Source organism: Myotis nattereri (assembly GCF_964212035.1).
Source record: "Myotis nattereri genome assembly, chromosome: 8".
NCBI lineage: Eukaryota > Metazoa > Chordata > Mammalia > Chiroptera > Vespertilionidae > Myotis > Myotis nattereri.
In genome coordinates this window covers 30640457-30667699 of record NC_138083.1, presented here as the reverse complement: position 1 = coordinate 30667699, position 27243 = coordinate 30640457, and the positions used below count along the sequence as shown (strand labels likewise).

The 27243-nt window shown below is 40.6% G+C and overlaps 1 protein-coding gene across 2 annotated transcripts in view; it reads left to right on the top strand.

Annotated features, from left to right (window-relative positions):
* ATRN (attractin) overlaps positions 1-27243 on the top strand; it is a gene marked incomplete at its 5' end in the record, with an annotated part of 161092 nt that overhangs the window by 65934 nt on the left and 67915 nt on the right. For both annotated transcript variants that reach the window (XM_081096813.1, XM_081096814.1), the window contains 7 exons: positions 9781-10001; positions 12195-12316; positions 14741-14879; positions 16461-16651; positions 19160-19379; positions 20575-20760; positions 21528-21761. In XM_081096813.1, coding sequence (XP_080952939.1) covers positions 9781-10001; positions 12195-12316; positions 14741-14879; positions 16461-16651; positions 19160-19379; positions 20575-20760; positions 21528-21761 — 1313 coding nt within the window. The remainder of the gene's footprint in view (positions 1-9780; positions 10002-12194; positions 12317-14740; positions 14880-16460; positions 16652-19159; positions 19380-20574; positions 20761-21527; positions 21762-27243) is intronic.

Below are 27243 nucleotides of genomic sequence, written 5' to 3'. Positions count from 1 at the left end.
CAGGGCTGATCAGGGGGTTGGGGCGCCTTCCCCTGTCACGAACAGAGCAGGGCGGATAGGGAGGTTGTGGCCCCGCCCCCTGTCACACACAGAGCCACAGGGCGATCAAGGGGTTTGGGCGCTGCTCCCTGTCACGCTGATCCCGGTGCCGGGAGGCCTCTGGGCTCCGCTGATCCTGGTGCTGGGAGGCATATTACCCTTTTACTATATAGGATAGAGGCCTGGTGCATGGGTGGAGGCCGGCTGGTTTGCCCTGAAGGGTGTCCTGGATCAGGGTGGGGGTCCCCACTGGGGTGCCTGGCCAGCCTGGGTGAGGGGATGATGGCTGTTTGCAGCTGGTCACACACCCTTCAGGGTGGGGGTCCCCACTGGGGTGCCTGGCCAGTCTGGGTGAGGGGCTGAGGGCTGTTTTCAGGCTGGCGGGTGACTGAAGCTCCCAACCGCTCCTTTTTTTCTTTTCTTTTTTTAATTCTGGGCCAGCTTTAGCTCTGAGGCTTGGCTCCAGCTCTTAGGCCTCGGCTGCTGAAAGCAGGTATCTGGTTTGTTTGGGTTCTATAATCGAAACACTGTTTCAACTCCAGCTCTGAGATCCTGGCTGGCTGAAAGCAGGTTTCTGGGGTTTTGTTTAGCTTCTATATTTGTAACAATGTTTCAAACTGCAAGCTCAGAGGCCGGCAGCGGCAGGCGGGGAACATTGGAGTCCTCCGTCACTGAAGCAAGCAAGCCTCATGTTTGCTTCAAGCTGCCTGGCTGCCGGCCACCATCTTGGCTGGCAGTCAATTTGCATATCGCCCTGATTAGCCAATGGGAAGGGTAGCGGATGTACAGCTAATTACCATGTTTCTCTTTTATTAGATAGGATACTTGATGTGCATTTGAATTTCTTTTAATGCTGTGTTTGTTGATATGTTTTTTTGTTAGAGCATGCAGGAGTATGCTATGTTTGATGTTGTCTGAATGCATGGGACCACAAAAGTTATGTGCAATTACTGTCTTATGCCCTCTGTCATTTGCTACTGTTCATGGGACTTAGATCTGAATGTTAAGGAAATTTGAAAAAAAGAGAGGGCAAGTCAGATAGGGAGAATCAGGTAGGGGAACAGAGATGGGGAAATTGTGAAGCTTCATATAGAACAAGTTTATAGTTCCTAATAATGTGAAGTCTACATTGCATTGGTCAAAATGCCTGGCCCAAACTAACAGCACTCTTTATCAGCCTTCCCGTTGAGAAGGCTCTGTAATATAAGGGCAATTCAGAGTGGTCTTTCCACTGTTCCTTACACTGTACTTTAAAGATTTTTTATTTGTTAAACAGCCTAATCATGTTAATTTTTCTCATTTTGTTCCTGCTGTTATAACTGTTGTTTACTTCACCTTTTACAATTCTAGGCCACACCCTGGCTGGTGTGATTCAGTTGATTCGAATATTGTTCCATATGCCAAAAGATCGTGGGTTCCATTACTGGTCAGGACACATACCTAGGTTGTGGGTTCAATCCCCACGTGCATGCAGAAGGCAACCAATCGATGTTTCTCTCTCTCTCTCTCAAAAAAAGATACTTGGTTATAATGTGTTTAAGTATGGATCTCTTTTGTGTTCATCTTGGAGTTTGTTGAGCTTTATGGGTGTATAGATTAGTCATTTTATTAAAATTTGTGGAAGTTTTCAGCCATTTATTTATTTATTTTTATTGATTTCAGAAAGGAAGGGAGAGGGAGAGAGAGATAGAAACATCAATGCTGAGAGAGAATCATTGATCAGCTGCCTCCTGCACACCCCCTGCTGGGGATTGAGCCTGCAACCCGGGCATGTGCCCTTGATTGGAATAGAACCTGGGGCCCTTCAGTCCACAGGCCTATGTTCTATCTACTGAGCCAAACCAGCTAGGGCGAGACAGTTTTGATTGATTGTTTTGTTTCCTCTGTATGGGTCACATTTTTTGTTTCTTTGCATAGCTTGTAATATTTGATTGAAAACTAAACATTTTTGGTAATATGTTGTAGCAAATACAGATTCTTCTTCCCCCACCATCACCACCAACTGTTGTTGTTTTTGTTGTTTGCTTAGTGGCTTGCCTAGACTAATTCTGTGGAGTCTGTTTGCTGATTTTTCTAGTTGTTTTTTCTTGTTTTTATTTTTCAACCTGACTTGTTAGGAATTGCCTCTAGGTCATTATTGTTTAGTAATCAGCCAATGGTTTTGCTTAAACAGTTTAAGCTAGTAAGGATTATATTACACTCTTTGCTGATGGATCTGTTAAAAAATAGCTAGGGGCCTTCTCCATTACCTTCTGAGCTGCTTGCAGCCTTGTTCAAACATAGCATTCCAAACCACCAGAAACTCTCACCACCATGTTTCCAGAGGTGAGTTGGGCTTGACTTAAAAGGCTGAAAATCTTGACACTGGACCCAAGAAGGACTTTCACTTCTGGCATCAGCCAATGAAGTCTCCCATTGAAAGACAACTGAAAAGTATACAGTAAGGATTTAACAAGTAATGAAGAAATACTGAGCAGAACATAAGAGATGAGTCGTCCGGCCGGTGTGGCTCAGTGGTTGAGCATCAACCTAGGAATCAGGAGGTCGGGGTTCTATTCCCAGTCAGAGCACAGGTCTGGATTGTGGGCTCATTCCCCAGTGTGGGGCATGCAGTAGGCAGCCGATCAATGATTCTCTCTCAGCATTGATATTTCTATCTCTCTCTCTTCCTTCCTCTCTGAAATCAATAAAAATATTTAAAAAGAAAAAGAAAATAAGAGATGAATAGAGTCCAGAGAGATAAATTGAGCTGCTTTAGCCTGTGGGAGTTTCCTTATCCAGTTGAAGCAGCTGAGAGGTGCAGCTGAGCTTTCTACTGACTCTTAGAGGCTGAGGAACAGAAACCAGAGATTTCTTTATACATAGTACATGTCAACTAGAAATTTCTGAAAAAATATGTAAATGAATAGGATGGTTTGGATTCTGTTCTTTTTAGAAACAGAGACTATGAATGACCCTATTAGATTTTTTTTTACCCTTAGACTAAGAACAAATTAAACTCACTATTACATGTTAATATGCAAGAGGTAATAGACCCAATTTTAATATTAGTGCTAGCAATTTAATGTAGTCTTGAAATAGAAAAAGAGATTTTAGGTAAAATGCAGATAAATCATGTACGGTGGGTCCCCCCCGCCCCCCCCCAAAAAAGTTAAAACTTTTTATCATGGAAATTTGAAACCCTAACCCATTCCAGATTATTTTGAAGCTCCCTGACATATACTTTCATCAGAATATAGTTGATTATCATTTTTTGTGGTATAATTATATTCTATAAAGTCACCACAAACACTGAGTTAGAGAATATTGAGTTTTTACACCCAGGGAAATGCAGGGTTAGGTTCTTACAAGTCTCTTGCATTTTCATCAACTAATCAATTTGTAATCTTGTTTTATGTGTGTTTCTGTTTAACGACACACCTTATTTAATATGTATTGTTGATTCATTAACATTGAGTTCATAGTCAACAGCACTATGACTCATGCTTGAATGAAGCTCATCTAATGCATGTATTTTCTCTATAAGCCACATCACTGGACAGCACTTCAACACTATGAAGTGCTTTGGGGCCATTTAAAACAGCAGAATCACCAACATAAAGCACAAACATGCAAAAAACACATGACAGCCCTAGCCGGTTTGGCTCATGGGTAGAGTGTGGGCCTGCGGACGAAAGTTTTCCAGGTTCAATTCCGGCCAAGGGCACATGCCTGGGTTGCAGGCCCAATCCTCCTTAGTAGGGGGTGTGCCAGAGGCAGCCAATCAATAATTCTCATCATTGATGTTTCTGTCTCTCTATCCTTCTCCCTTTCTCTCTGAAATCAATCTATATATATATAAAAGGTTAGTATGCAAAGTGTCCCCTCAGGAGTTCGACCGGGAGACCGGGAGTTCAGTTGCTTGCTATGATGTGTGCTAATCACCAGGGGGTGGCGTGGAACATGGCGGGCGACCAGTGGTGGTGGCGGGTTGCTGAGGGAGCGAGGGAAGGAGGAGGTGGGGAGGTGAGGAGCCTGATCGGCTCTGATTACTGGCCAGGCCTAGGGACCCTACCCGTGCACAAATTTTGTGCTCTGGGCATCTAGTAAAAATATATTAAAAACCAAAACAAAACACATGACACTAAATAAACTATCAAAAGGACACTTGTGTATAGTATGAGAACTAAAACAGGAAAAGAGCATCATCTTGTTTGACCTCACCTGGAAATGTACATGTTGGACAACTCAAATTTTTCTGTGTATGTATGTCTGCAAGTGACTGCAAATCTGCAAGTAGTGGTTTTGGAGTCAGAAATAAATTTTAGCAACTGGGTATATTCATAAATATGGAATCTACAAATAATGAGGATTGATTTGGTATCTTTTAAAGATAAAGACTTTCTAAAAACATACAGCCACGATACAATTATCACACTTTAAAAAATGAATAGTAATTTACTACCACTCATTGTTCATATTTCCCAATTGCCTCATAAATTTTATTTTCTAATTTTATTATTTTTTAGTATTTTTGAAATTGTTTTTTATTTTTCAAATACATTTGATATACAATATTATATTAGTTTCAGGTGTATACACCAATGATTAAAACTTTATATAACTTACTAAGTGGTCATCCCTATAAATCTCATACCTATCTGACACCATACATAGTTATTAGAATATTATTGATATATTTCTTATGCCATACAACCCCATGACTATTCTGTAACAACCAATTCGTACTTCTTAATCCCTTCACCTTTTTCACCCATCTTCCTTAACTCCCCACCCATCTGGCAACCATCAAAATATTCTCTTTATCTCTGAGTCTGTTTCTATTCTGCTTGTTTGTTTATTTTGTTTTTTTAGATTCAATTGTTAATAGATACGTATTTATTGCCATTTTATTGTTCTTTTTTCTTTTTCTCTTCTTAAAGAAAACTTTTTAACATTTCATATAATACTGGTGGTGATGAACTCCTTTAGCTTATTCTTGTCTGGGAGGCTCTTTATCTGTCCTTCGATTCTAAATGATAGCTTTGCTGGGTTGAATAATCTTGATTGTATGTAGGTCCTTGATTTTCATCACTTTGAATATTTCTTGCCACTCCCTTCTGGCCTACAAAGTTTCTGTTAAGAGAATCAGCTGACAGTTTTATAGGAGCTCCCTTATAGGTAACTAACTGCTTTTTTCTCATTGCTTTTAAGATTCTCTCTTTTTTTTTAATCTTTGGAATTTTAATTATGATGTGTCTTGCTATGTACCTGTTTGGATTCATCTTGTTTGGGACTCTTGTGCTTCTAGGACTTGTATGTCTTTTTCCTTTACCAGGTTAGGGAAGTTTTCTGTCATTATTTTTTCAAATAGTTTTTCAATTTCTTGCTTACTCTTTTCTTCTGGCACCCCCATGATGCAGATGTTGGTACACTTGAAGTTTTCCTAGAGGCTCCTTACACTACCTTCATTTTTTTGGATACTTTTTTCTTTTTGCTGTTCTGATTGGGTCTTTTTTGCTTCCTTATATTCCAAATTGCTGCATTGATTCTCAACTTAATCTACTCTACTGTTCTTTCCCTTAAAATTATTCTTCATATCACTTAGTGTATCCTTCATTTTTGATTGGTTCTTTTCTATGGTTTCTATTTCCTTTTTCATGCTGTTGAAGTTCTAAGTTCCTTGAGCATCCTTATAATCATTTCTTTGAATTATATATCTAGTAGTTTGCTTATGTTCATTTCTTTTAGTTCTGTTTTGGAGACTTCTCCTGTTCTTTCATTTGGGACCTCTTTCTTTGTTTCCATATCTTGGCTGCTTCCATATGTTTGTTTTTATGTATTAAGTAGAGCTGCTAGGTCTCTGGACATGGTAGAGTGACCTTATGCAGTAGGCGTCCTGTAGAGCCCAGTGGCACAGCCTCCTCAGTCACCTAAGCGGGGCTCTCCAGGTGCACCCCTGTGTGGGCACTGACCTGTTGTAATTGAGCCTTGATTGCTATTGGTGTCACTGGGAGGGATTGACCCCCAGGCCAATCAGCTGTTAGAACCAGCTGTGATAACAGCAGAGGAGCTGCTATGCAGGAGTTCACCCTATGGAACAAGAATTGCTTTAGTGGGGCTTTGTCACTTACCGAGTCCACCCCTTGAGTGTGTTGCTCATGGAGGTGTTAGGGTTGTAATCTAGCATGGTCTGAAGCTGTTCCCTAGGTGCACTGACTCTGGTGACCCCTGGGTGGTACAAGGTCAGCCACTGCCTGTGCCCTCCCTGGAGCCACTTGGCATGAGCTACAGAGCAATGTACAGATGGCTGCTCCTTGTACTGGGCTTAGAGGTGCCCATGAGAGGCCAAACTGCAAACCAAGGCCAGCTGCTGCTAATGCCAGGCCTGGGGCCAGTTAGCAAGAGGTACAGAGTACACAGAGGCCAGATGCTGCTTGTTTGAGAGATTTTAGGAAAGTCCAAAGAATGAGGTAAGAAAAGCCATTTGTATGTAAAAGCCACTGGAAACATCTTGGGTTGGCCCACAAGCTGGGTGTGACAGAATCTCAGGGAATCACTAGGGCCGGTGACCAGTGTGTAGGGCTGAGTCTCAGGAAAGGAACAAAGGCCTCTGCCAGCACTGTAGTCTGGCAGAAAGTTGCCCCTCTCCCCCATTCCCCAGCTCTCATCATGATGGTAGACACTTCAGTTCTTCCTTATAAGTCCCTGGTTCCCTTTAAGCTGCTGCCCTAGTATTAGAACTCAGAGTGTGTGAGTCTGAGTAAGTCCTTGCACAGATCTTTTAAGAGGAACTACCTGGGACTCCAGCAGCCCTCTGTCTCACTCAGCCACAATCCCTGCTGCTTTCTATAGCCAAAAGTTGTGGAGACTTTTCTTCCTGACTCTGGAACCCTGGACTGGGAGGCCTGGTGTGGTCCAGGACTCCTCGCTCCTCAGAGATGACCTCTGCAGTTGAAATAGCCCTCCAATTTTAAAATGCCACATGGGTGTGGGCCTGGCTTGTTCCACAACTCCGCCCTTCCTCCCAGTCTCATTGTGGCTTCTTTAAATCCCTAGTTGTAGGACTTCAATTCAGTTAGATTTCAGGTGGTTCTGAATGATGATTGTTCTGTAGTTTAGTTATAATTTTGATGTGGTTGTGAGAAGATTTGAGTACCTCATTTACCTACACTGTCATCTTGACCAGAAGTTCTTGCCTCATAATTTTTAAAAATTTAATTTGTTCAAATGAAGGTCCAAATAAGATCCATATATTACAATTGGATGAAATGTATTTTAAGTTTCTGTTGATATATAGTCTCCCTGTTCATCATATCCCCCCATATTTGTTAAAAATAAACTGGGTTGGCCCTAGCTGGTTTGGCTCAGTGGATAGAGCCACAGAAGGGTCTTGGATTTGATTTCAGTCAAGGGCATATGCTTGGGTTGCAGGCTCCAGGCCCTAATAGAGGGTGTGCAGGAAGCAGCCGATCAATGATTCTCTCTCATATTGATGTTTCTATCTCTCTCTTTCTCTCTGAAATCAATAAAAAAACATATTAAAAAATAAACTGGGTTATCATGTAGAGTTTCCTGTAGTCTAGGTTTTGATTATTGCACCCCCATGTTTTCAAAAAATATATTGGACTCTCTCTTGAAATTCTTGCAAATTATTCAGTCAGATTCACTTCAATATTTTGGCAAGATCACTGCATAGGGTTGGTCTCCCCCCCCCCCCCCCTTGATTTACCAATTTTCAAAATGATGAACTGATTTTTTAGCATTCTACAAAGTTGACAAATGAGTTTCTTTGGAGGAGAAGGTGGCATATATCATTAAGAACTTACAGATTTAAAAGTATTTAATATGTTTTAATCCATTTTAGTTTTTATTCTTATTAAATTTCAAACATATCCCAATTTTGGCCAGCAAGCATCTCTTCATGTTAGCTCCTGAATCTTTTTGGTACACCTATAGCCTTCCTTTTTGTCTGGTGTGTGCCAAGGTCTTCTAGGCTCATCACAAACTTTTTTTGCCCCAGACATGAAATTAGATTTTTTCCTAAAGAGTCATAAATTTTTTTTGAGGGGTGGGGAAAAGACCACACCCTTCAAAAAAATACCACAATGTAAGTGCTGCTCTTATCTTTTGCTACTCGGTTGGTCATTGTTTCTAAGACTGTTAATATAAGTTAAAGAGAAACTTCGTTGTTGTTTTGAAGAGAAAAATGAATTTGTGTGTGTGTTTGAGCTCTTTCTTCCCTCAATAAATAAGTGGTTACACACTTCTATATACTTTTCTCTGCATTTCCTTATTTCCTCCTTCCTTCCTTCCTTCCTTCCTTCCTTCCTTCCTTCCTTCCTTCCTTCCTTCCCTCCTTCCTTCCTTTAGCATTTCCTTTTTTAAAATTCACATAACAGTATATCTTGGAGATCGCTCTATAGCGGTATGTAGAAATCCTCCTGATTCCTTTTTACAGCTACCTACTATTTCATTGTGTGGATGCACCACAGTTTATACATCACATCCCCAGACGATGGACATTTTGGGTTGTTTGTGTGTTTGCTATTATCATTATTGCTTTAGTGAATAGCCTCATGTGCATTTCTTTTTTTAATTTTGATTTTATATCTTTGCGATAGACTTCTGGAAATGTGAGTTCAGGTTCAAAAGATAAATACAGAGTTTTGTTAGATTTTGCCAAATTTCCCTTTTTAGGCTCATACTATTTGCATGCCTAGCAGCCAAGTATGAGAGTGCTTGTTTCCCTACTGCCTCACAGTCATTGTCAGACTTTTGTCTTTTTAGGGGAGAGATGCTTTCTCATTGTAATTTTAATTTGCATTTTTCTTATAATTGAAGTTAATCATCTTTTCATATGCTTGAGGTCATTTACATTTTTCCCTTGCAAACTGGCTGAAGCTGTCTCTATATTAGGAATATTCTTTTCCTATAACAGCTTGTAAATAATTTTTCACAGTGTATCATTTGTCTTTTACTTTGCTTATAGCTGTATTTCCTATGCAAAATTCTTTTATTTATATAATCAATTTTTCAGTATTTTTTTTGTTGCCTTCTGGATTTTAAATCATGGGTGTTGTTATAGAGTAGCTCACCTGTATTGTCTTCTAACCTCTAAAGTGCAGGTATTGGTTCGCTTTTTTTGTTTTTTTTTCCAAGTGGTTCTCTGGTCCATTTGGAATTTATCCTGAGTCCATAGAGAAATTTTATATTTTTCCATGTTTATTTTGTTATCTCCATACCATTTACTGGAAAGTCCACACTAATTTAAGATGCCACTTTTACTGTGTACTGAATTTTCATGTGCATTTTTTTCTGTTTCTTACTGGTTTATGAATCATTACACAATTTTAATTAAGGAGACTTTATGCTTTTAAGATTATATATATTTTTAATATTTAAGAACATGCAGATACACAATTATGTGTTTAACTCTAAAAGACATTTGCTTACCCTGACAGTAAAATATTCCAGGGAATTATGGTTAAAAGTCACTATGTTACCATGAGAACTTTTTAATATAGTTATGTAAAGAGTAGGTTGATTATTGGAATTATTCTGGGTAGGACAGGCTAGGATGAAATTGAGAGGGAAAGGTATGAGAAAGATATAAGAATATTTTTTGAGATCCTGAAAAAAATAACTTCTTACAGAACTATTGATATGTAAGGTTTGTCCGAAGATTGTAAATAGTTTATCATGACTTTGTTTACTTAAGGTTTTAGTAAACTACTCTCCCTTTTTTGTTTTTCCTTTTAGCTCCATGTATGTGTTTGGTGGCTTCAATAGTCTCCTCCTCAGTGACATCCTGGTATTTACCTCGGAACGGTGTGAAGCACACCAGAGTGAAGCTGCTTGTCTAGCAGCAGGACCTGGCATCCGGTGTGTGTGGGACACAGGGTCATCTCAATGTATTTCCTGGGAGTTAGCAACAGAAGCACAAGAAGAAAAGTTAAAATCAGAATGTTTTTCCAAAAGAAGTATGTTTTTTTTTCTTCTTAAAATTAAATTAATTTGAGTTCTCCTTTTATCTGAATCATGAAGGCACTTAGCATATGTACACTTTTTAGACTCATATTATTATCCAAAACTATTCAGTAATAACTTATGCAAAGGCTTTATGAAAAATTGGTTTGTGGCTCCTATAACCGATCTGCAAATCATAGAGACAAAAACCTCCTTGGCTTTGCATAGACTTTGTATACCAATTTCAGAACCCAGCTGCAATTGGTTTGGGGAAATGCAATCCAATGATATTTTTTGTGTTGATGGAAATGTTCTATATCTGCACTGTCTCAATATGGTAGCTACTAGTGACGTGTGGCTATCAAATACTTTAAAATGAGACTGGTATGACCGAAGAACTGAAATTTTAATTTTAATTAATGTAAATTAAAAATTACATGTGACCCTAGCCAGTTTGGCTCAGGGGATAGAGCGTTGGTCCACGGAATGAAAGGAGGTTTAATTCTGGTCAAGGGGGCACCTACTTTGGTTGCAGGCTTGATCCCCAGCCCTGGTCAGGGTGTGTGTGGGAGGCAACCAATCGATGTGTCTCTCACATCAATGTTTCTCTCTCTATCTCCCCCTCCCTTCCACTCTTTCTAAAAATCAATGGAAAAATATCCTCGGGTGAGGATTAACAACAACAAAAAAACTACATGTGGGTAGTGGCTACCATATTGTGTTATGCAGTTCTAATGCTAAAGATGAGAAGAGGGCCAACCCAGTAAAAGCTATTACTCTCGTAGATAGAAGTAAAGTTGCTGTCTTTGCAAAGTACTATTCTTTTCTAGCTTCTCAAGTTGGGCACAGCAGTGATAGCATGACAGACAGTTGCTGATGATGAGTAGTGATCCCTGCTTCTAGAACAACCTCTTGTGTTTTCCAAACTTTTTCATCTTGCCTACTTTTTACCCTTGTGCTCTGACATTTAGCACAATGCAAAGTAATATGTGAGAAAGCCTATTAAGAGTAAGAAAAATGTCTCTGCAGAATATTTGTTCACTTCAATTAATTTAAAGTATGTTGACTGAATTTCTTAACCATTAGGGTTGATATAGAGTTACCATGAGAGTTATGGTGGGTAGAGGCAGCTTTCACTCTAAAGCTGAACAGAAATCAGCAGAAAGAACACCCAGGTAACCTTCCAGGTTCACTGTGGGCTGGTGAGTGCTGGAGAACTGAGATTATCAGAATCTGGTAGGGTTAGTCTCTGTCTCCTAAAAGGGATAAAATCAGTGATGTAGTTATTTTTTAACCCAGTTTTTAAAGTTTGAACTAAAGATGAAAGCTTATAGGAAATAATATTCACTTACCTTAGGTGGTTCAATATGACCTGATTTTATGTTAACTCATCTCAAAGTCGCCTCCCTGGTTCACTCTACTTTCTGTTTGGGCTCAGTCCTTGGGGTGATGACCAGGGCAGGAAGAACAACCTAAGGAGCAGGATGCTGGAGTCTTTGTGAAGGTGGGCCCTACCTATTCTTATCCACGGCTTCCACCATGTGCAATGTCCATGAGAGATTCAACAGATGAGGCAATATGGTTGTGCAGCTTCTCTTTTGTCGCTGGCTTTGACCTATTTAGGGTCAATAGGCAATGCAGCAAGTCTTTAGTAGCCTAGAAGTTTTCAAAATTATACTCTTGGACTTACATGTATGTGTAGAAAATGCAGCTCAGCCAAGTGCCTCCTTTGGGGTTCTGTGGTGCTGCCTACTTCCCATGCCCAGACTAGCCTTGTGTTTATAGCTGGGAGGAATGGTTTGTTCTTCTGCCTTACTTTGTTTGGCTTCAGGAAAGCTCTTTCTGTTGTGTTCATTCTATTGCTAGTTGATTTTTTTCTTGGGAAGAAAAATATTTAAAGAACCTCAGCTACTTCCATTTTATCTTGCTGTTAAAGTAAATTAGCCTCTCTTTGTTTTTCACTTTCTGTGTACCTTGTTGGGGGGAGTGGGTACAAATAGTCTTTTCTTCACATCGTTTACTTATTTCTAAATCTGTTTTAACCTGACATATATTTTCCTGCCAGTGGCACTCATCATTTTACTTCCCGACACTTCTTACATTTTTTTTTGCCTCAGTCTCAGATTGTGCTAAACAGCAGCTTTAATGGCCTGCGACTTTTCTAAGGAAGAGCTGTCATAGTTGATGAATTTTTCTTGTCTTCATAGCTCTTGACCATGACAGATGTGACCAACACACGGATTGTTACAGCTGCACAGCCAACACCAATGACTGCCACTGGTGCAACGACTATTGTGTCCCTAAGAACCACAGCTGCACGGAAGGCCAGGTCAGGGGCTGTCTCTCAAGGATTTCAGAGGATGGAAAAGTCCAGAGTGGGGTTATGTGTAGATTACAATGTGAATGTTATAAAAACTGACCCAGAGTTATTTTTGAAACCTTCAGTGTAGACTTGGATTTTATTATTGCTCAAGTTTTCTTTTAGGAAGGAATGTCCAGTACATTCTAATTCTAAAGGTCCTTGTCACAGGATTGACGTGTGGTGTTTTAGAAGAAGGAGGGACTGTGGTGTTTTGAGTATGCCCCACTCCCTAGCATGGCTGTGACTAAGTACTAGAGCCGGTGCGAGGCTTGGTGAGCTCTGCCTGTACAAGGTTTTGGAAGCAAGTTAGATTTGAGACTGAAAGGGGGTCAGGCATGTAGTAGCCACATTGAATTGTGGAAATAATATACTTTGTATAATCTTCTTGTCTAACTAGAGGCCCAGTGCATGAAATTCATGCAAGAGTAGGCCTCCCCCTCCCTCCCCCCCACTGCCGGCACTGGCTTCCCTCTGGCACCTGGGACCCGGGCTTCCCTTGCAGCCCCAACTTCGACTACAAGGTTGTCCGGAGGATGTCCAGTCTAATTAGCATATTATGCTTTTATTATTATAGATGTTATTTCTTGGCTTAGCATAATTAATGCTTAATACAGTAGGTCCTCTGGTTACATCAGAGATCCGTTCCTACGGCGCGACATAACGCAATTTTTGCCGTAAGTCGGAACCCATCTACATAAGCACCTACGTCACTCACATGGAGCATATACATAGCAGTAATGAAGTGAAAGAGTAAAAAAAATTTAAAAGAAAGATAGCAATTCCTGACCTTTAATTGTGGTAAATAAATAATAAAAAACATAAAGCACATATGTACATATGTTGAAATGACGTAACTTTTTTTTTTTTTATACATAAACTAGAGGCCCGGTGCACAAAAATTTGTGCACTTGGAGTGGTCCCTCAGCCTGGCCTGTGCCCTCTCGCAGTCTGGGACCCCTCAGGGGATGACCACCTGCTGGCTTAGGCCCACTCCCCGGGGGATTGGGCCTAAGCTGGCAGTCAGACATCTCTCTGGCAGCCCGGGAGCCCTCAGGGAATGTCCAGTTGCCAGCGGGGAGCAGGCCTAAGCTGCAGTCGGACATCCTTAGCACTGCTGAGGAGGCGGGAGAGGCTCCCACCACCACCACTGTATTGGCAGCCATCAGCCTGGCTTGTGGCTGAGCAGAGCTCCCCCATGTGGGAGCGCACTGACCACCAGGGGGCAGCTCCTGCATTGAGCGTCTGCCTCCTGGTGGTCAGTGTGTGTCATAGTGACCAGACATTCCCAGTTACTCTGCTGTTAGGGTCAATTTGCATATTACCCCTTTATTATATAGGACAGAGGCCTGGTGCATGGGTGGGGGCCAGTTGGTTTGCCCTGAAGGGTGTCCCGGATCAGGGTGGGGTCCCGCTGGGGTGCCTGGCCAGCCTGGGTGAGGGGCTGATGGCTGTTTGCAGGCTGGCCACAGCCCCTTCAGGGAGGGGGGTCCTGCCGGGTTTCCTGGCCAGACTGGGTGAGTGGCTGATGGCTGTTTGCAGACTGGCCAAGCCCCCAGCGGGGACTCTCACCCCATGAGGGTGTGGCCATCCTGGGTGAGGGGCTGGTGGCTGTTTGCAGGCTGGCCACGGCCCCCAGCCACCCAAACTCCCAGTGGAGGCTGGCTGGAAGCAGGTATCTGGGATTTATTTGTCTTCTATAATTGAAACTTTGTTGCCTTGAGCGGAGGCTACAGCCAGCCAGGGCAGGGGGGAGGTTTGGCTTCCTCTATCGCCAGGGCAACCAAGCCTCCTGCTTGCTCCAGCTCCGTGGCTGCCGGAGGCTATCTTGGTTGGGTTAATTTGCATATAGTCGCTCTGATTGGCTGGAGGGCGTGGCTTGGGGCATAGCAGAGGTGCGGTCAATTTACATGTTTCTCTTTTATTAGATTAGATGGGAGATGGCAACGTACATCGTCTCCAACGTAACCCGAGGACTCTCTGTATTTGTAATTTTTTATGTAGGTTAGAAGGCAACACAGATGATGACTCAACTTTTATAGCCTTTGACAATTTATAAGACATTCTTTGACAGTCTGTAAAACAGTTCATAAAATATAAATTTAGCCTGTTTGGAAGGCATTTGAAAAGCATTACATTCAACATTCCCATTTTACACATGAACAGGTGGAAGCATGGTCTTTAAGAGTGAATAACTTCCTTGCTGGGTAAAGGCATGTCCTTCAGCAGAACCTTTCTCTAAAGTGTTTTCACTGTGGTGCAGCTTCCTATAAATCTTATTTATATATCCATTTGCAGTTTGCTTCTTTAATTCGATTTTTAGTATCTTGTTTGTCCTTACCATGAGTTCTTTCTGTGCATATAAGAAGAAAGCTCTTGTCCACTGTGTTCTAGATCTCCATTTCCAAGTATGAGAACTGCCCCAAGGATAACCCCATGTACTACTGTAACAAGAAGACCAGCTGCAGGAGCTGTGCCCTGGACCAGAACTGCCAGTGGGAGCCCCGCAATCAGGAGTGCATCGCCCTGCCTGGTAGGCCTTAGAGAGGCATCTTGATGTGTGTGTGGGGGGCGTCCAAAGACTTTACACACATGCCTCTGATACTGGGCAGTCTCAGGTGGGGGATAAGCTCATTTTATCTATTCCTTGCCTCTTACCAATATTGTGGTTATTTTTTAAAACAAAAATACAGTTCTTAAGTATGCTCCTAGTGTCTTTTGAAACAAAATGAAACATCTGCTGCTCTGGAGAATCAAATGACAGATTGGCTCTGTATCATGGAGCCCACTCCATTGTTTTCACCCTGCTCTTCTGTGCAAACCCAGGAATATAATGCAGTAGTCTCATAAGCCATTCTGCTGGGCACCTAATGAAGAGTGCTTCTTATTGACCACTGGATTAGACGGCCTGCACCTTCTGACAAGAAGGAGAGGAGAGATGCCTGTGTCCACAGCACCTCCTGGGGTGATCTCCAGCCCTGAATACCTTAATTTATGGCACTTCTGAGGTTTGGGATGATGAGTTAGGGGGTCTGGGGCCAACCAGTTATAACTAAAAGTGTATGATACGTTTGCTCAACCAAGATATCCAGGAAAGGGGACTTCTGTGGCTCCGTGCAACAGCTGAGGCATGTTAAGGGCAGTTGGGTTCCATCAGGCCCCTTGTGAATGTCCTTTGGAAGTACTTGATTCAGCTTGTATGAGTGGGCTTCTTGTTCTTTGTCTTATTGCATCTCAAACTCTAATGCACAGCTGAGGATCTGGGGATCTTCCTATCAGTCAGATTCTGGTACAAATCTAGGGTGGGGCCCAGAATCTACATTTGAACAGGCGGTGACACTGATGCCACACTCCAGAAGCAAGTGTTTATCTGCTCTGAGATGATCCCTGACCCATGGTACTGTACCTTTCATTGATCTCACTGACTGTTCATGAGCATTACTGATGGGTACTTTGGTTCTGGTGAAGTTGCTTTGCTCCTTGTCTTCCAAGAAGTAGTCACAACTTCTGTGCAGTTCTTGGGGTGGGTTTAGGGCAGTCACAGTAGCAGATTACAGGCTTGCCTTTTTGCTACAGCTCTATCACTTGGGGGTGCCCGCCCCAAAAGGATCTTTTCACCTTACTTTTGGGATAATGGTGTACTTGATTTTATACTTGATGTGAAAACAATGCAACTTTTGAAGACTAGACGTGTTCATTCACCAACTCATTTCTATTCTTGCAGTTTTTAACCCCAGCCTTGCAATATCCATATTTATTTTTCTGCTCTTAAATTTTAGTCTTGTTCTTAATTGTTTTTCAAAAGGAGATTTATAAAATCCAACACTGACACCAAATAAATGTTTTCTTCTAAGACACAGGAGGGTTGGCCTCATTTTTGAGATCCAGGAAATATGACTAATTTTTTTAAAGCATTTAAAATTCTCGTATTCTGTACTTGGTCCTTAGTAATGTGTCTGATACTCTCATTACATCCTAAGGAAGTACCTAGAATTCAAATCACAAAATCATTTGATTTTTTATTAATTCGAACAGTAATGTAGTAGTAGTTCTGTGTGATTTCTAAAACTTGTTGTTTTTTGTGTTTTTTTTTTCTTTCTCTCCTTTACAAAAGAAAATATCTGTGGCAGTGGCTGGCATTTGGTTGTAAACATGTGTTTGAAAATTTCTACTGCGAAGGAGACTTATGACACCGCTAAATTGTCCTGTAGGAACCACAATGCCCTTTTGGCTTCTCTTACAACCCAGCAGAAGATAGACTTTGTCCTTAAGCAGTTGCGAATAATGCAATCATCGCAGAGCATGGTAAGTTAAAATCCTCAGGACTTACATCTATTGTCTACTGAGGGCATGAACACAGCTCTCACCTGTGATGTGCTTGGCAGGAGGAGTGCTGTGTAACACACTGGAACGGCCCTGGCAGATTCTCTTCCTTTAATACCTTCTTTTTTACCTTAACATTTTAAACACTTTATTAGTCATATCTACTAAATTATATTTAAATAATTACATGTGTATTGAATAGTAATGTGTGTACATATGCACATATCTTTGTGACAACAGTGATGATTTTGTATTGGTTTATCCCTTGGTGTTGCTGTTGTGGGGGAGGGGAATGTCACTGCTACTTAGCTAGGTTGAATTAAGCCACCTGAGTCTCAGATTTTAGGTATTATTACAGTGTGTAATATGATTTAATGTTCATCACCCAATAAATGTTTGTTTGCATCTTCCTTAGGCCTGGCCAGCCCAAAAGGAGAGAGTACCTTCTTATCAAAAGTTTCTAAGCACAGAACCCCAAGTTCTCTTCCCATCTGCTCAGTGCTCTGAGGTGGCTTATAGTTGACATTCCACAATCACATTTGGTCTTTTTGAGTTTAAAATCTTAGTCTGTGGGCCTGTCCTCAACTAAATAGACACAAGACAAAGCTCTTACCAGCACTGGCTTTGGTACAGAGCATTTGGCGGGGGAGGAGTTCTTCTCATCAAGTAGGGAGAAGCAATAGGCAGTACTTCCTTGGGTGCAGCCTGCTTCAGGTGAGGATATGGAGTATGGCCTGGGTCCTGGCTACATGTGGCCCTGCGTACTGCCTAGAGGGCTATTCTGCAATGGGTAGGGGGTGCCTATTTTTTACTTTTCTACATTTAGTCTTTTTTTTTTTTTTAAGTGCAACTTTGGTATGGTGTGGAAAACATTGGTAATGCATCATAAATGTGATTACCTCATGGGACACTATGACCACATTTGATATTTTATATCTTAAAAGTTTTTCAAATTTATAATCTCCATTAGGGACTGCTTTTGTTTGTTTCTCTTTACCTGACCCCCAAATACGGGTCTCTACAGTGTTCTGTCCTTGGCTGTCAGCTGATCTTATCTGTAGTCACTCTTCAGAAAATTGATAGCTTACAGTTTTGCTCATTTCCAGTGACTCCCAATTCCATGTGTCTCCAAGAATAGCTGGTTAGAAGGGTCTGGCTATCCCAGCTGGTCACAAATATCCTATCTTCTGGTCCCTCTTCTCTCTTCCTCAGGTTTTCTAGTTCTAGAAGGTTCTGGGTAGTCAAATTAGCTGGGACTACCTTTATACAATAAGAATTCACAGTCTTGTGTTAAGCTGTAAATTAAGCTGTAAGTCTAGACTAAGAGCCCAGGCTTAGATGGAAAAACAAATAAGCATACTCAACCTAGTCTTTAGGGCAGAGGCTGGCTCGTAGCCAGAAAGAGGTAACCCCTGATGATGAAGAGTGAATTGGGAAGGTGACTAGGGAAGGGCTCTCTGTGCTTTGCTTCCACACATGCAAGATGCGGAGTTTGAGGGGTGAGCTGCAGGCTGGGTGGAAGGGAGTTGCTGTAGGTGTGTCTTATGAGGAATCAAGGCCAAATCCTGAGAGGCCTTGTCTACAATGCTAATTACTTTGAGTTTTATCAGGAAAGCAAAGAGAAGTTATTGAAGGACTTTTAAAAAGCATTAACTTTATTTGTTTTCTTTCCTTAAAAAATAATACACATTTCAGAGGAAATTTAGAAAATAGTAATATTAAAAATAGAATAAATATTACTTACTACAACTAAAAATAACTACTATGGGGTATGTCTATTTCTGTTGGGTCTTTCAATAGGAATGCATATTTTTTCCTCAAAAATTGAAATACATAGTACATTTTGTTTTATAACTGGCAAAATTAGGACTATCTTTCATTTCTGGGCTAAACTTTGTACTTTTATTTTAAAAGAATTTGTTAATGCAACAGGAGGGAAATTTCAGTAGAGCAGCAGTCAGAGACTCACCCAGGGTTTTACTATCCCATTATTCCCTATAAAATTCAATGCCAGCCCTTCCCCCAGCTGAAGGTGGGAATCTCCAGTCATCTGAGCTGTTCAGTGCCCCAAACAGGCTTAGTTAATGATTCTGAGGATAGACAGATAACCAGTATTTCAGAAATATTGGCAAGATTATTTCATGTATGGATAGATATATAAACCAAGTTTGGGGGTGGCTATCTCTTCATAGCATGTCATAGGATATGGAAATTTTGGACCTTGATTATTGTTTTGCCATTAATCTCTGTGAAATTTTTCATATATTCTCTGAGCTATATTTTTGTCCTTTGTAAAATGGCCATATTAAAGGACCAAGCATGATATATAACTTAAAAATGTTGGTCTGTCCTTATCTGCAATGGCTGAGTCAATAAATACGAAGGTTTTCCTGTATCTTTGGGATATTTGTAACTTCATGGTTTTTATTTAGAAGCCTCTTTTGGTCAAGACATTGTTTATATTCATAACTGTGTCTCTCTTGTCTACAGACCAAGCTGACCTTGACCCCATGGGTTGGCCTTCGGAAGATCAATGTGTCCTACTGGTGCTGGGAAGATATGTCCCCATTCACAAATAGTTCGATACAGTGGATGCCATTTGAGCCCAGTGATGCTGGATTCTGTGGAATCTTATCAGAACCCAGTACTCGGGGCCTGAAGGCTGCAACCTGCATCAACCCACTCAATGGTAGTGTCTGTGAAAAGCTGGGTAGGTATATGGGGAATTATGCATTACTGGAAGTTCATTGAAAGCAAAACCATAGGAGGCATAATATTGATATATGTAAAATATTCATGAAAAACAGATTGTGTATTGATTTCAAGCATATGAAGCAGAGTATAACTCAGAATTTTAAAAGCAGAAGACAATTTCCTCTGGCTCTGAATAGTATGACCCATAAACTTAAACAAAAATAACTAATACTACTCAGAGAACCTAATATTCTAATTAACAATGAGATTGATTGGTTTGTTGATCTCAAAAAGTTTGAGACTTGCTCTAAAAGGTTAATTTCTTGGTGTTGGCAGAGAAATGCTGTGGAAGAAAGAACCAAAAATACAAATAAAAGCAAAGGAAATATCAGAACTGACATAGGGGACAAAAGGGACAGTGGACAGAAAAATGTGTCAGTAGGGAGAAAAATGATGAGTACAGTTCTGTGACAGAGAACAGAAGCAAACCTGATGTGCTAAAGCTGTACTTGAGTACTGAAGGAGCAAACACTTTGAGTAGCTTCATGGCTTTGCATCTCTCTTCTGGGCTACATTTAGGCTTCTTAAAGCCAGGCACAGGGGCAGCACCTGCAGCACGCCGATAAGCCCAAGTAATAGGTGGAATTTTCTAGGCACTTTCGGGAGGCTGGACTCCTTTGGCATCATGTCTCATTTTAGGAAGGGACCACAATTTGAAGAACACAGAAGTATAGAAAAGAATTGATAGCACTGTAGAAGTCACCTTAAAATATTACTTCTAAATTTCCTGTAGGGGAGCTTTTTAGCCATTTTGGATCCTGAGTGCCTTGGTGTATTTAATGAATACTGTGGTCCTTCTTCCCTAAAATATACAAAGATATGATTTTGCATGTTCAGGTGGGTTGTAAAGCTCTGACGTTTATGCTAGGGCCCATATTTTTGAGGAGCTTTAGAACCCCTATTTGAATGGAAAGATTAGCTTGTTCCCATAGGTCTTTGAAAAAGAAAAACATCTTTTTTCCTCAAGTATAACAATATATTTGACTAAACAGTACATGGTGACTCTAATGTTTTCTATTTTCTCCTTCATTTACTATAGCCCACTGAATTGATTTCATGACAGACTAATGTTAACAACCCATACTGAAAAGACTTTGACCTTAGCCAACATGGTGGGAGCTCTAAGTGTCTCTCTTATGTTTACTTCCCAGCGAACCACAGCACCAAGCAGTGCCGGACACCGTGTGCCTTGAGGACGGCATGTGGAGAGTGCACCAGTGGCAGCTCCGAGTGCATGTGGTGCAGCAACATGAAGCAGTGTGTGGACTCCAATGCCTACGTGGCCTCCTTCCCTTATGGCCAGTGTATGGAGTGGTATACCATGAGCAGCTGTCCCCGTAAGTGAAAAGTGAGCTCTAAGCACTAATGAGTGCCATGTGTACGGGTGACAACTCCTGCAGTGAGGCGGTGCTGTCAGCCTCTGAACGTTTGAGGGACAAGACTGGACCTGACCTTCAGCTCAGATCTGTCGATAGACTGTTTGATGATAATCTTCATATAGAACAAAGCACAATGATACAAGTAAATAAATGTAGGATAGATCACTGAGTACAGAAATAATTGCTCAACTTCAGTATCATATTGCTCCATCCTGTATGACCACATCTTTTTTTAAAAATATATTTTTATTGATTTCAGAGAGGAAGGGAGAGAGAGAAACATCAATGATGAGAGAATCATTGATCGGCTGCCTCCTGCACACCCCACACTAGGGGTCAAGCCCACAAGCTGGGCATGTGCACCAACTGGGAACTGAGCCATGACCTGCTGGTTCAGAGGTCAACTCTCAGCCACTGAGCCATGCTGGCCGGGCTGGTCTCCACATCTTAATCTTCTAACTCTTAAAGTAAGTGCTTTTCAGTTGGTGACCTCTCAGGTCCCTTTTGGCTCCAACATCCTGAGATTGAGAGAGAGGAGGAGTCCCTAATACATGTAGAACAAGATATTGGGTTCTTCAAATTTATTATGCCATTTAAACAGTCACAATAGAATAGGAATTTTGACTCACAGAGGTTGAATAATCTGTTACAGAAAAGGGTGATTTAAATACAATGAATTCAGATCTAAAGGAGATAGTGAATTGCAACTTGTGTTTTCTTAACAGCTGAAAATTGTTCAGGCTACTGTACCTGTAGTCATTGCTTGGAGCAACCAGGCTGCGGCTGGTGTACTGATCCCAGCAATACTGGCAAAGGGAAATGCATAGAGGGCTCCTATAAAGGACCAGTGAAGATGCCTTCTCAGGCCCCTGTAGGAAATTTCTACCCACAGCCCCTTCTCAATTCCAGCATGTGTCTGGAGGACAGCAGATACAACTGGTCTTTTATTCATTGTCCAGGTAAGATGTCTTATGTATCCAAAATCAAGTGTTTCACTGCCTATCTGCAAAGAATAAAACCTTGAAAGCTACCTTACTTATATGGATTTCTTTTAAGAAAAAAATAACATCATTTTTGGAGAAGTAGTTTTACATGACAAATATTTTTATTTTTAGTTAATGAAAATAATAAAATTTCAAGTGAGTTGTTTTGCTAACATTACAAAAGTAATGAAATAAATTCATCATAAAAAGCTAAATATTACAGATGTAGATAAAATAAAAACTGGAATTCCTCTTCTCATCTACAGTTCATCAGAGAAGTAAAAATTTTAACAGTTTGATACAGATATCTCTAGACATACCAATGTATATTTTTAAAACTAAAAAATACTCCCTGGCCAGTATTTTAAGTGGTTAGCGCACTGGCCTTCACACCTAAGGATCATGCGTTCGATTCCTGGTCAAGGGTGTGTACCTGGGTTACAGGTTCGGTTCCCGGCCTGGTCGGGGTATGTGTAGGAGGCAACCAATCCATGTGCCTCTCACATCTATATTTCTCTCTCTCCCTCTTTCCCGTTCTCTTTCTCTCTTTCTCTCCCTCCCTTCCCCTCTCTAAAAATCAATGGAAAAAAATGTCCTAGGTTATGGTTTAAAAACTAAAAAATGCTATGCATATGATATAGTTTTATAGTTTGCTCTTTACTTAAAAATACATCTTGGCAGTTCTTAGGAGAAAAATTAAAAATAAGTCTTCTGCCAACCCAGAAGTTTCTCTCCACAAATGTAGAAAAGAAAGAAAACCGTTTTATTATTGAATATAAGCTTTAAGCAGACTGTGATGCACATCACAGGCAAGCCACTAATGAGATTGCAAAGACAAACGAAATCTCACCCTTTTAAATAAATGGCCAAGCAGATACAATCCATTATATACATGTTATCAAGATGAATGATAATTTATCCTCATAAGAGAGGATTTGATGGCACTGTTTGCTGTACATTCCTTTCATAGTTTATCCTGAATTTACCTGGTAGTTGGGGTGGCCACCTGTGTTAGGTAATTGCCTTTATCCAAGAAAAGAATAAACCATCTTGTAACTTTATGGCAAGCAGGTAGTTGCAGCTTGGCACAATGCACTCAGGCTAACTAAAATCCGGAAAGGACTGGGAGATAGGGTGCTATCTTCCTTGATGTTTTTATTTAAAAGAGGTGGCTCCCAGGCCCTTAAGAAAAACATTCTTGGATTGTAGTGCTCATAAGAGGCTTATTTAGGTTTTAAAAAGATTTATATGCATTTCAAAGGAACTGAGGAAGGACTTATACATACAGGTTTTTCTTTTCTTTTTTTAAAATTTTTTTGTTAATCCTCATCCAAGGATATTTTTCCATTGATTTTTTAGGGAGAGTGGAAGAGAGAGGGAAAGACAGAGAGAAACATCGACGTGAGAGAAACACATTGATTGGTTGCCTCCTGCATGAGCCCGACCAGGGCCCAGGCTGGGGAGGAGCCTGCAACCAAGGTATGTGCCCAGAACCCTTTGGTTCGTAGGCCGATGCTCTAACCACTGAGCAAAACCGGCTAGGGCAATACAGGTTTTTCTTAATGAATTGTAAGAAAAGGGAGAAGGGGAAAAGGTCTCTTTGCCTTTTGGCAAGAGGAATAACCCAGCCTGCCTGCCTGCCTATCTCCCTCCCTCTCTCCCTTTCTCCCTCCTTCCCTTCTTCTCTCTTTCCCTTCTCTCCTCCTTCTCTCCCTCCCTCCTTCTATCTATCCTCCCTTCCCTTCTCTTCCCTCCTTCTTTCCTTTTTCCTCTTTCCCTTTCCCTTTCCTTTCCTTTCCTTCTCTCCCTCCTTCCCTACTCTCTCTATTCCTTCCAGTAGTTGCTTTAAGAAGGAATATACCATGAGTTGGCCTAAAAGCCTGTGCCTAATAGACCTGCTGAGGAAACTGCCCTAAGAAACTAATCCTGAGAAACTGGCTTTTGATTCAGACTTTCAGTAAATACTCAGGAATGTGCTGATAGGCCTCCAGAACAGTTGGGTGAGGGTAGGCAGGTACAAAGACTCCCAGAAGGTTAGTGGGTGAGAACTTCTCCAAGAGCATCTCAGACAGCGCCACTGATAACGGGGCTCCCTGTGAGTTCTTCTGTTAGAGAAAGGCTGCTGTACACAAAAATAAAAGGCAAGAGACAAACGGGGGGAAAATATCTGCAGTGTATATATCCAATGATTCCATAGTATGTAAACCTCCTCCCTCCAGGAAAAAAAAGCTAAATGTCAACCCAACAGAAAAAGTGGGCAAAGGATGTAAAGAAGTAGGTACATCGTTTTGCATTCTCACTAACAATGTAAAAAGGCTCAGATTTCTTCATCCTCATCAGTACTGCGTTTATCTTTTTTATTGTAGCTGTTCTAGTTTATGAGAAATTGTAAATCACTGTGGTTTTGATTTGCATCAAATGACTAATGAAGCTGCTCATCTTTTTGGCCATTTGTATGTCATCTTTAGAAAAATAACTATTCAAAGTCTTTGCCCATTTTTTAAATTGCATTATCTTTTTATTATTGACCTATAAGAGTTCTTTATGAATCCTAGATATAAGTCCCTTTTTGAATATATGATTTGCAATATTTTCTTTCATTTTTCTTTCTTGATAGTATCTTTTGAAATACAAAAGTTTTAAACTTTGTAAGTCCAATGTGTTTTCTTTTATCCCATGTGCTTTTTAAAGAACTCAGTGCCTTAACTAACCCAACATCACAGAGATTTATTCCTATGTTTTCTTTTTAAAGTTTCATAGATTTATCTCTTATATTTAGGTTCATGATCCACTTTTGAATTAACTTTTATATGTAGTGAGGTAGGGGACCAAATTCATCTTTTTGCATGTAGTTATCTAGTTGTCCCTGCACCATTTGTTAAAAGGACTATTTGTTTGTTTGTTTTGCCATTGAATTTTTGAGGCATGTTTGTTGAGAATCAGCTCACTGTAAATGTAAGAATTTATTTCTGGGCTCTCATTTCTATTCTGTTGGGTGTCTTTACATCAGTATCACTATTTTGATTACTGTAGCTTTGTAGTAAGTTTTGAAATTGGGAAGTCTGTCCTCCAACTTTGTTTTTATTTTCTGGCTTGTCATGGCTATTCTGAGTTTCTGGTATTTCCATATGAATTTTAGGATGAACTTGTTAATTTTGGCAACAACAGAAAGAGATCACATTGAAGCTATAGAAAAATTTGGGGTGTATTGCCATCTAACAATTTATGATCCTGGAATAGTTTTCTATTTCTTTAGTTCTTTACTTTTTTTCAGTAACATTTTATGGTTTACAGTGTACATATCTTGTACTTATTTTGTTAAATTTGCTATATAAAGTATTTTATTTTTTAAAAATTCTTTATTAGTTAAGGCATTACAAATGTGTCCTCATCCCCCCCATTAACCCCCAAACTCCCCCCCGCACACTCATGCTCCCGTCCCCCTGTTGTTCATGTCCATTGGTTTGGCTTATGTGTGCATACAAGTCCTTCGGTTGATCTCTTCCCCTTACCCCCTCCCTCCCCTACTTTCCTTCTGGGGATTGATAGTCTGATCGCTGTTTCTTTGTCTTTGGATCTGTCCCTGTTCATCAGTCTATGTTGTTCTCTATAATCCACAAATGAGTGAGATCATATGGTATTTATCTTTCTCTGACCTGCTTATTTCACTTAGCATAATGCTCTCCAGTTCCATCCATGCTATTGCAAAAGGCAAGAGTTCCTTCTTTTTTACCGCAGCATAGTATTCCATTGTGTAGATGTACCACCGTTTTCTAATCCACTCATCTGATGATGGCCACTTAGGCTGTTTCCAAATCTTAGCTATGGTGAATTGTGCTACTATGAACATAGGGGTGCATATATCCTTTCTGATTGGTGTTTCTGATTTCTTGGGATATATTCCTAGAAGTGAGATCACTGGGTCAAATGGGAGTTCCATTTTTAGTTTTTTGAGGAAGCTCCATACTGTTCTCCACAGTGGCTGCACCAGTCTGCATTCCCACCAGCAGTGCAGGAGGGTTCCTTTTTCTCCACATCCTCTCCAACACTTGTCGTTTGTTCATTTGTTGATGATAGCCATCTGACAGGTGTGAGATGATACCGCATTGTCGTTTTGATTTGCATCTCCCGTATAATTAGTGACTTTGAGCATGTTTTCATATGTCTTTCGGCCTTCTGTATGTCCTCTTTCGAAAAGTGTCTATCTAGATCCGTTGCCCATTTTTTTTTTTTTTTGGATTGTGTATCTTCCTATTGTTAAGTTTCATGAGTTCCCTGTAAATGTTGGAGATTAAACCCTTATCGGTGATATCATTGGCAAATATGTTCTCCCATGTAGTGGGTCTTCTTGTTGTTTTGTTGATGGTTTCCTTTGCTGTGCGAAAGCTTTTTATTTTGATGTAGTCCCATTTGTTTATTTTCTCTTTAGTTTCCATTGCCCTAGGAGCATTATCAGAGAAGAAATCTCTTTGGCATATGTTTTCGATTTCGCTGCCTGTGGATTCCTCTAGTATTTTTATGATTTCCCGTCTTACGTTTAAGTCTTTTATCCATTTTGAGTTTATTTTTGTGTATGGTGTGAGTTGGTGGTCTAGTTTCATCTCTTTGCATGTATCTGTCCAATTTTCCCAACACCATTTATTGAAGAGACTGTCTAGACTCCATTGTATGCTCTTGCCTCCTTTGTCGAATATTAATTGGGCATGGTGGTTTGGGTCGATTTCTGGGGTCTCTACTCTATTCCATTGATCTATATGTCTGTTCTTGTGCCAGTACCAAGCTGTTTTAAGAACAGTGGCTTTGCCGAAACCGGTTTGGCTCAGTTGATAGAGCGTCGGCCTGCGGACTGAGGGGTCCCGGGTTCGATTCCGGTCGGGGGCATGTGCCTGGGTTGCGGGCATATCCCCAGTGGGAGATGTGCAGGAGGCAGCTGATCGATGTTTCTCTCTCATCGATGTTTCTAGCTCTCTATCTCTGTCCCTTCCTCTCTGTAAAAAATCAATAAAATATATTTTAAAAAAAGAAGAAGAACAGTGGCTTTGTAATACAGTGTGATATCTGGTATTGATATCCCATCTACTTTGTTCTTTCTCAGGATTGCTGCAGCTATTCGAGGTCTTTTTTTATTCTAGATGAATTTTTGGAACGTTCATTCTAGATCTGTAAAATATGCCGTTGGTAATTTAATGGGGATTGCATTGAATCTATAAATTGCTTTGGGTAGTATGGACATTTTGATGATGTTGATTCTACCAATCCATGAACACGGTATGTTCTTCCATCTGTTTATGTCTTCCTCTATCTCTTTTTTCAACGTCCTGTAGATTTTCGCATATAAGTCTTTTACCTCCTTAATTAAGTTTATTCCTAGGTATCTTAATTTTTTTGGTGCGATGGTAAATGGGATTACTTTTTTAGTCTCCCTTTCTGTAAGTTCACTATTGGTGTAAAGAAATGC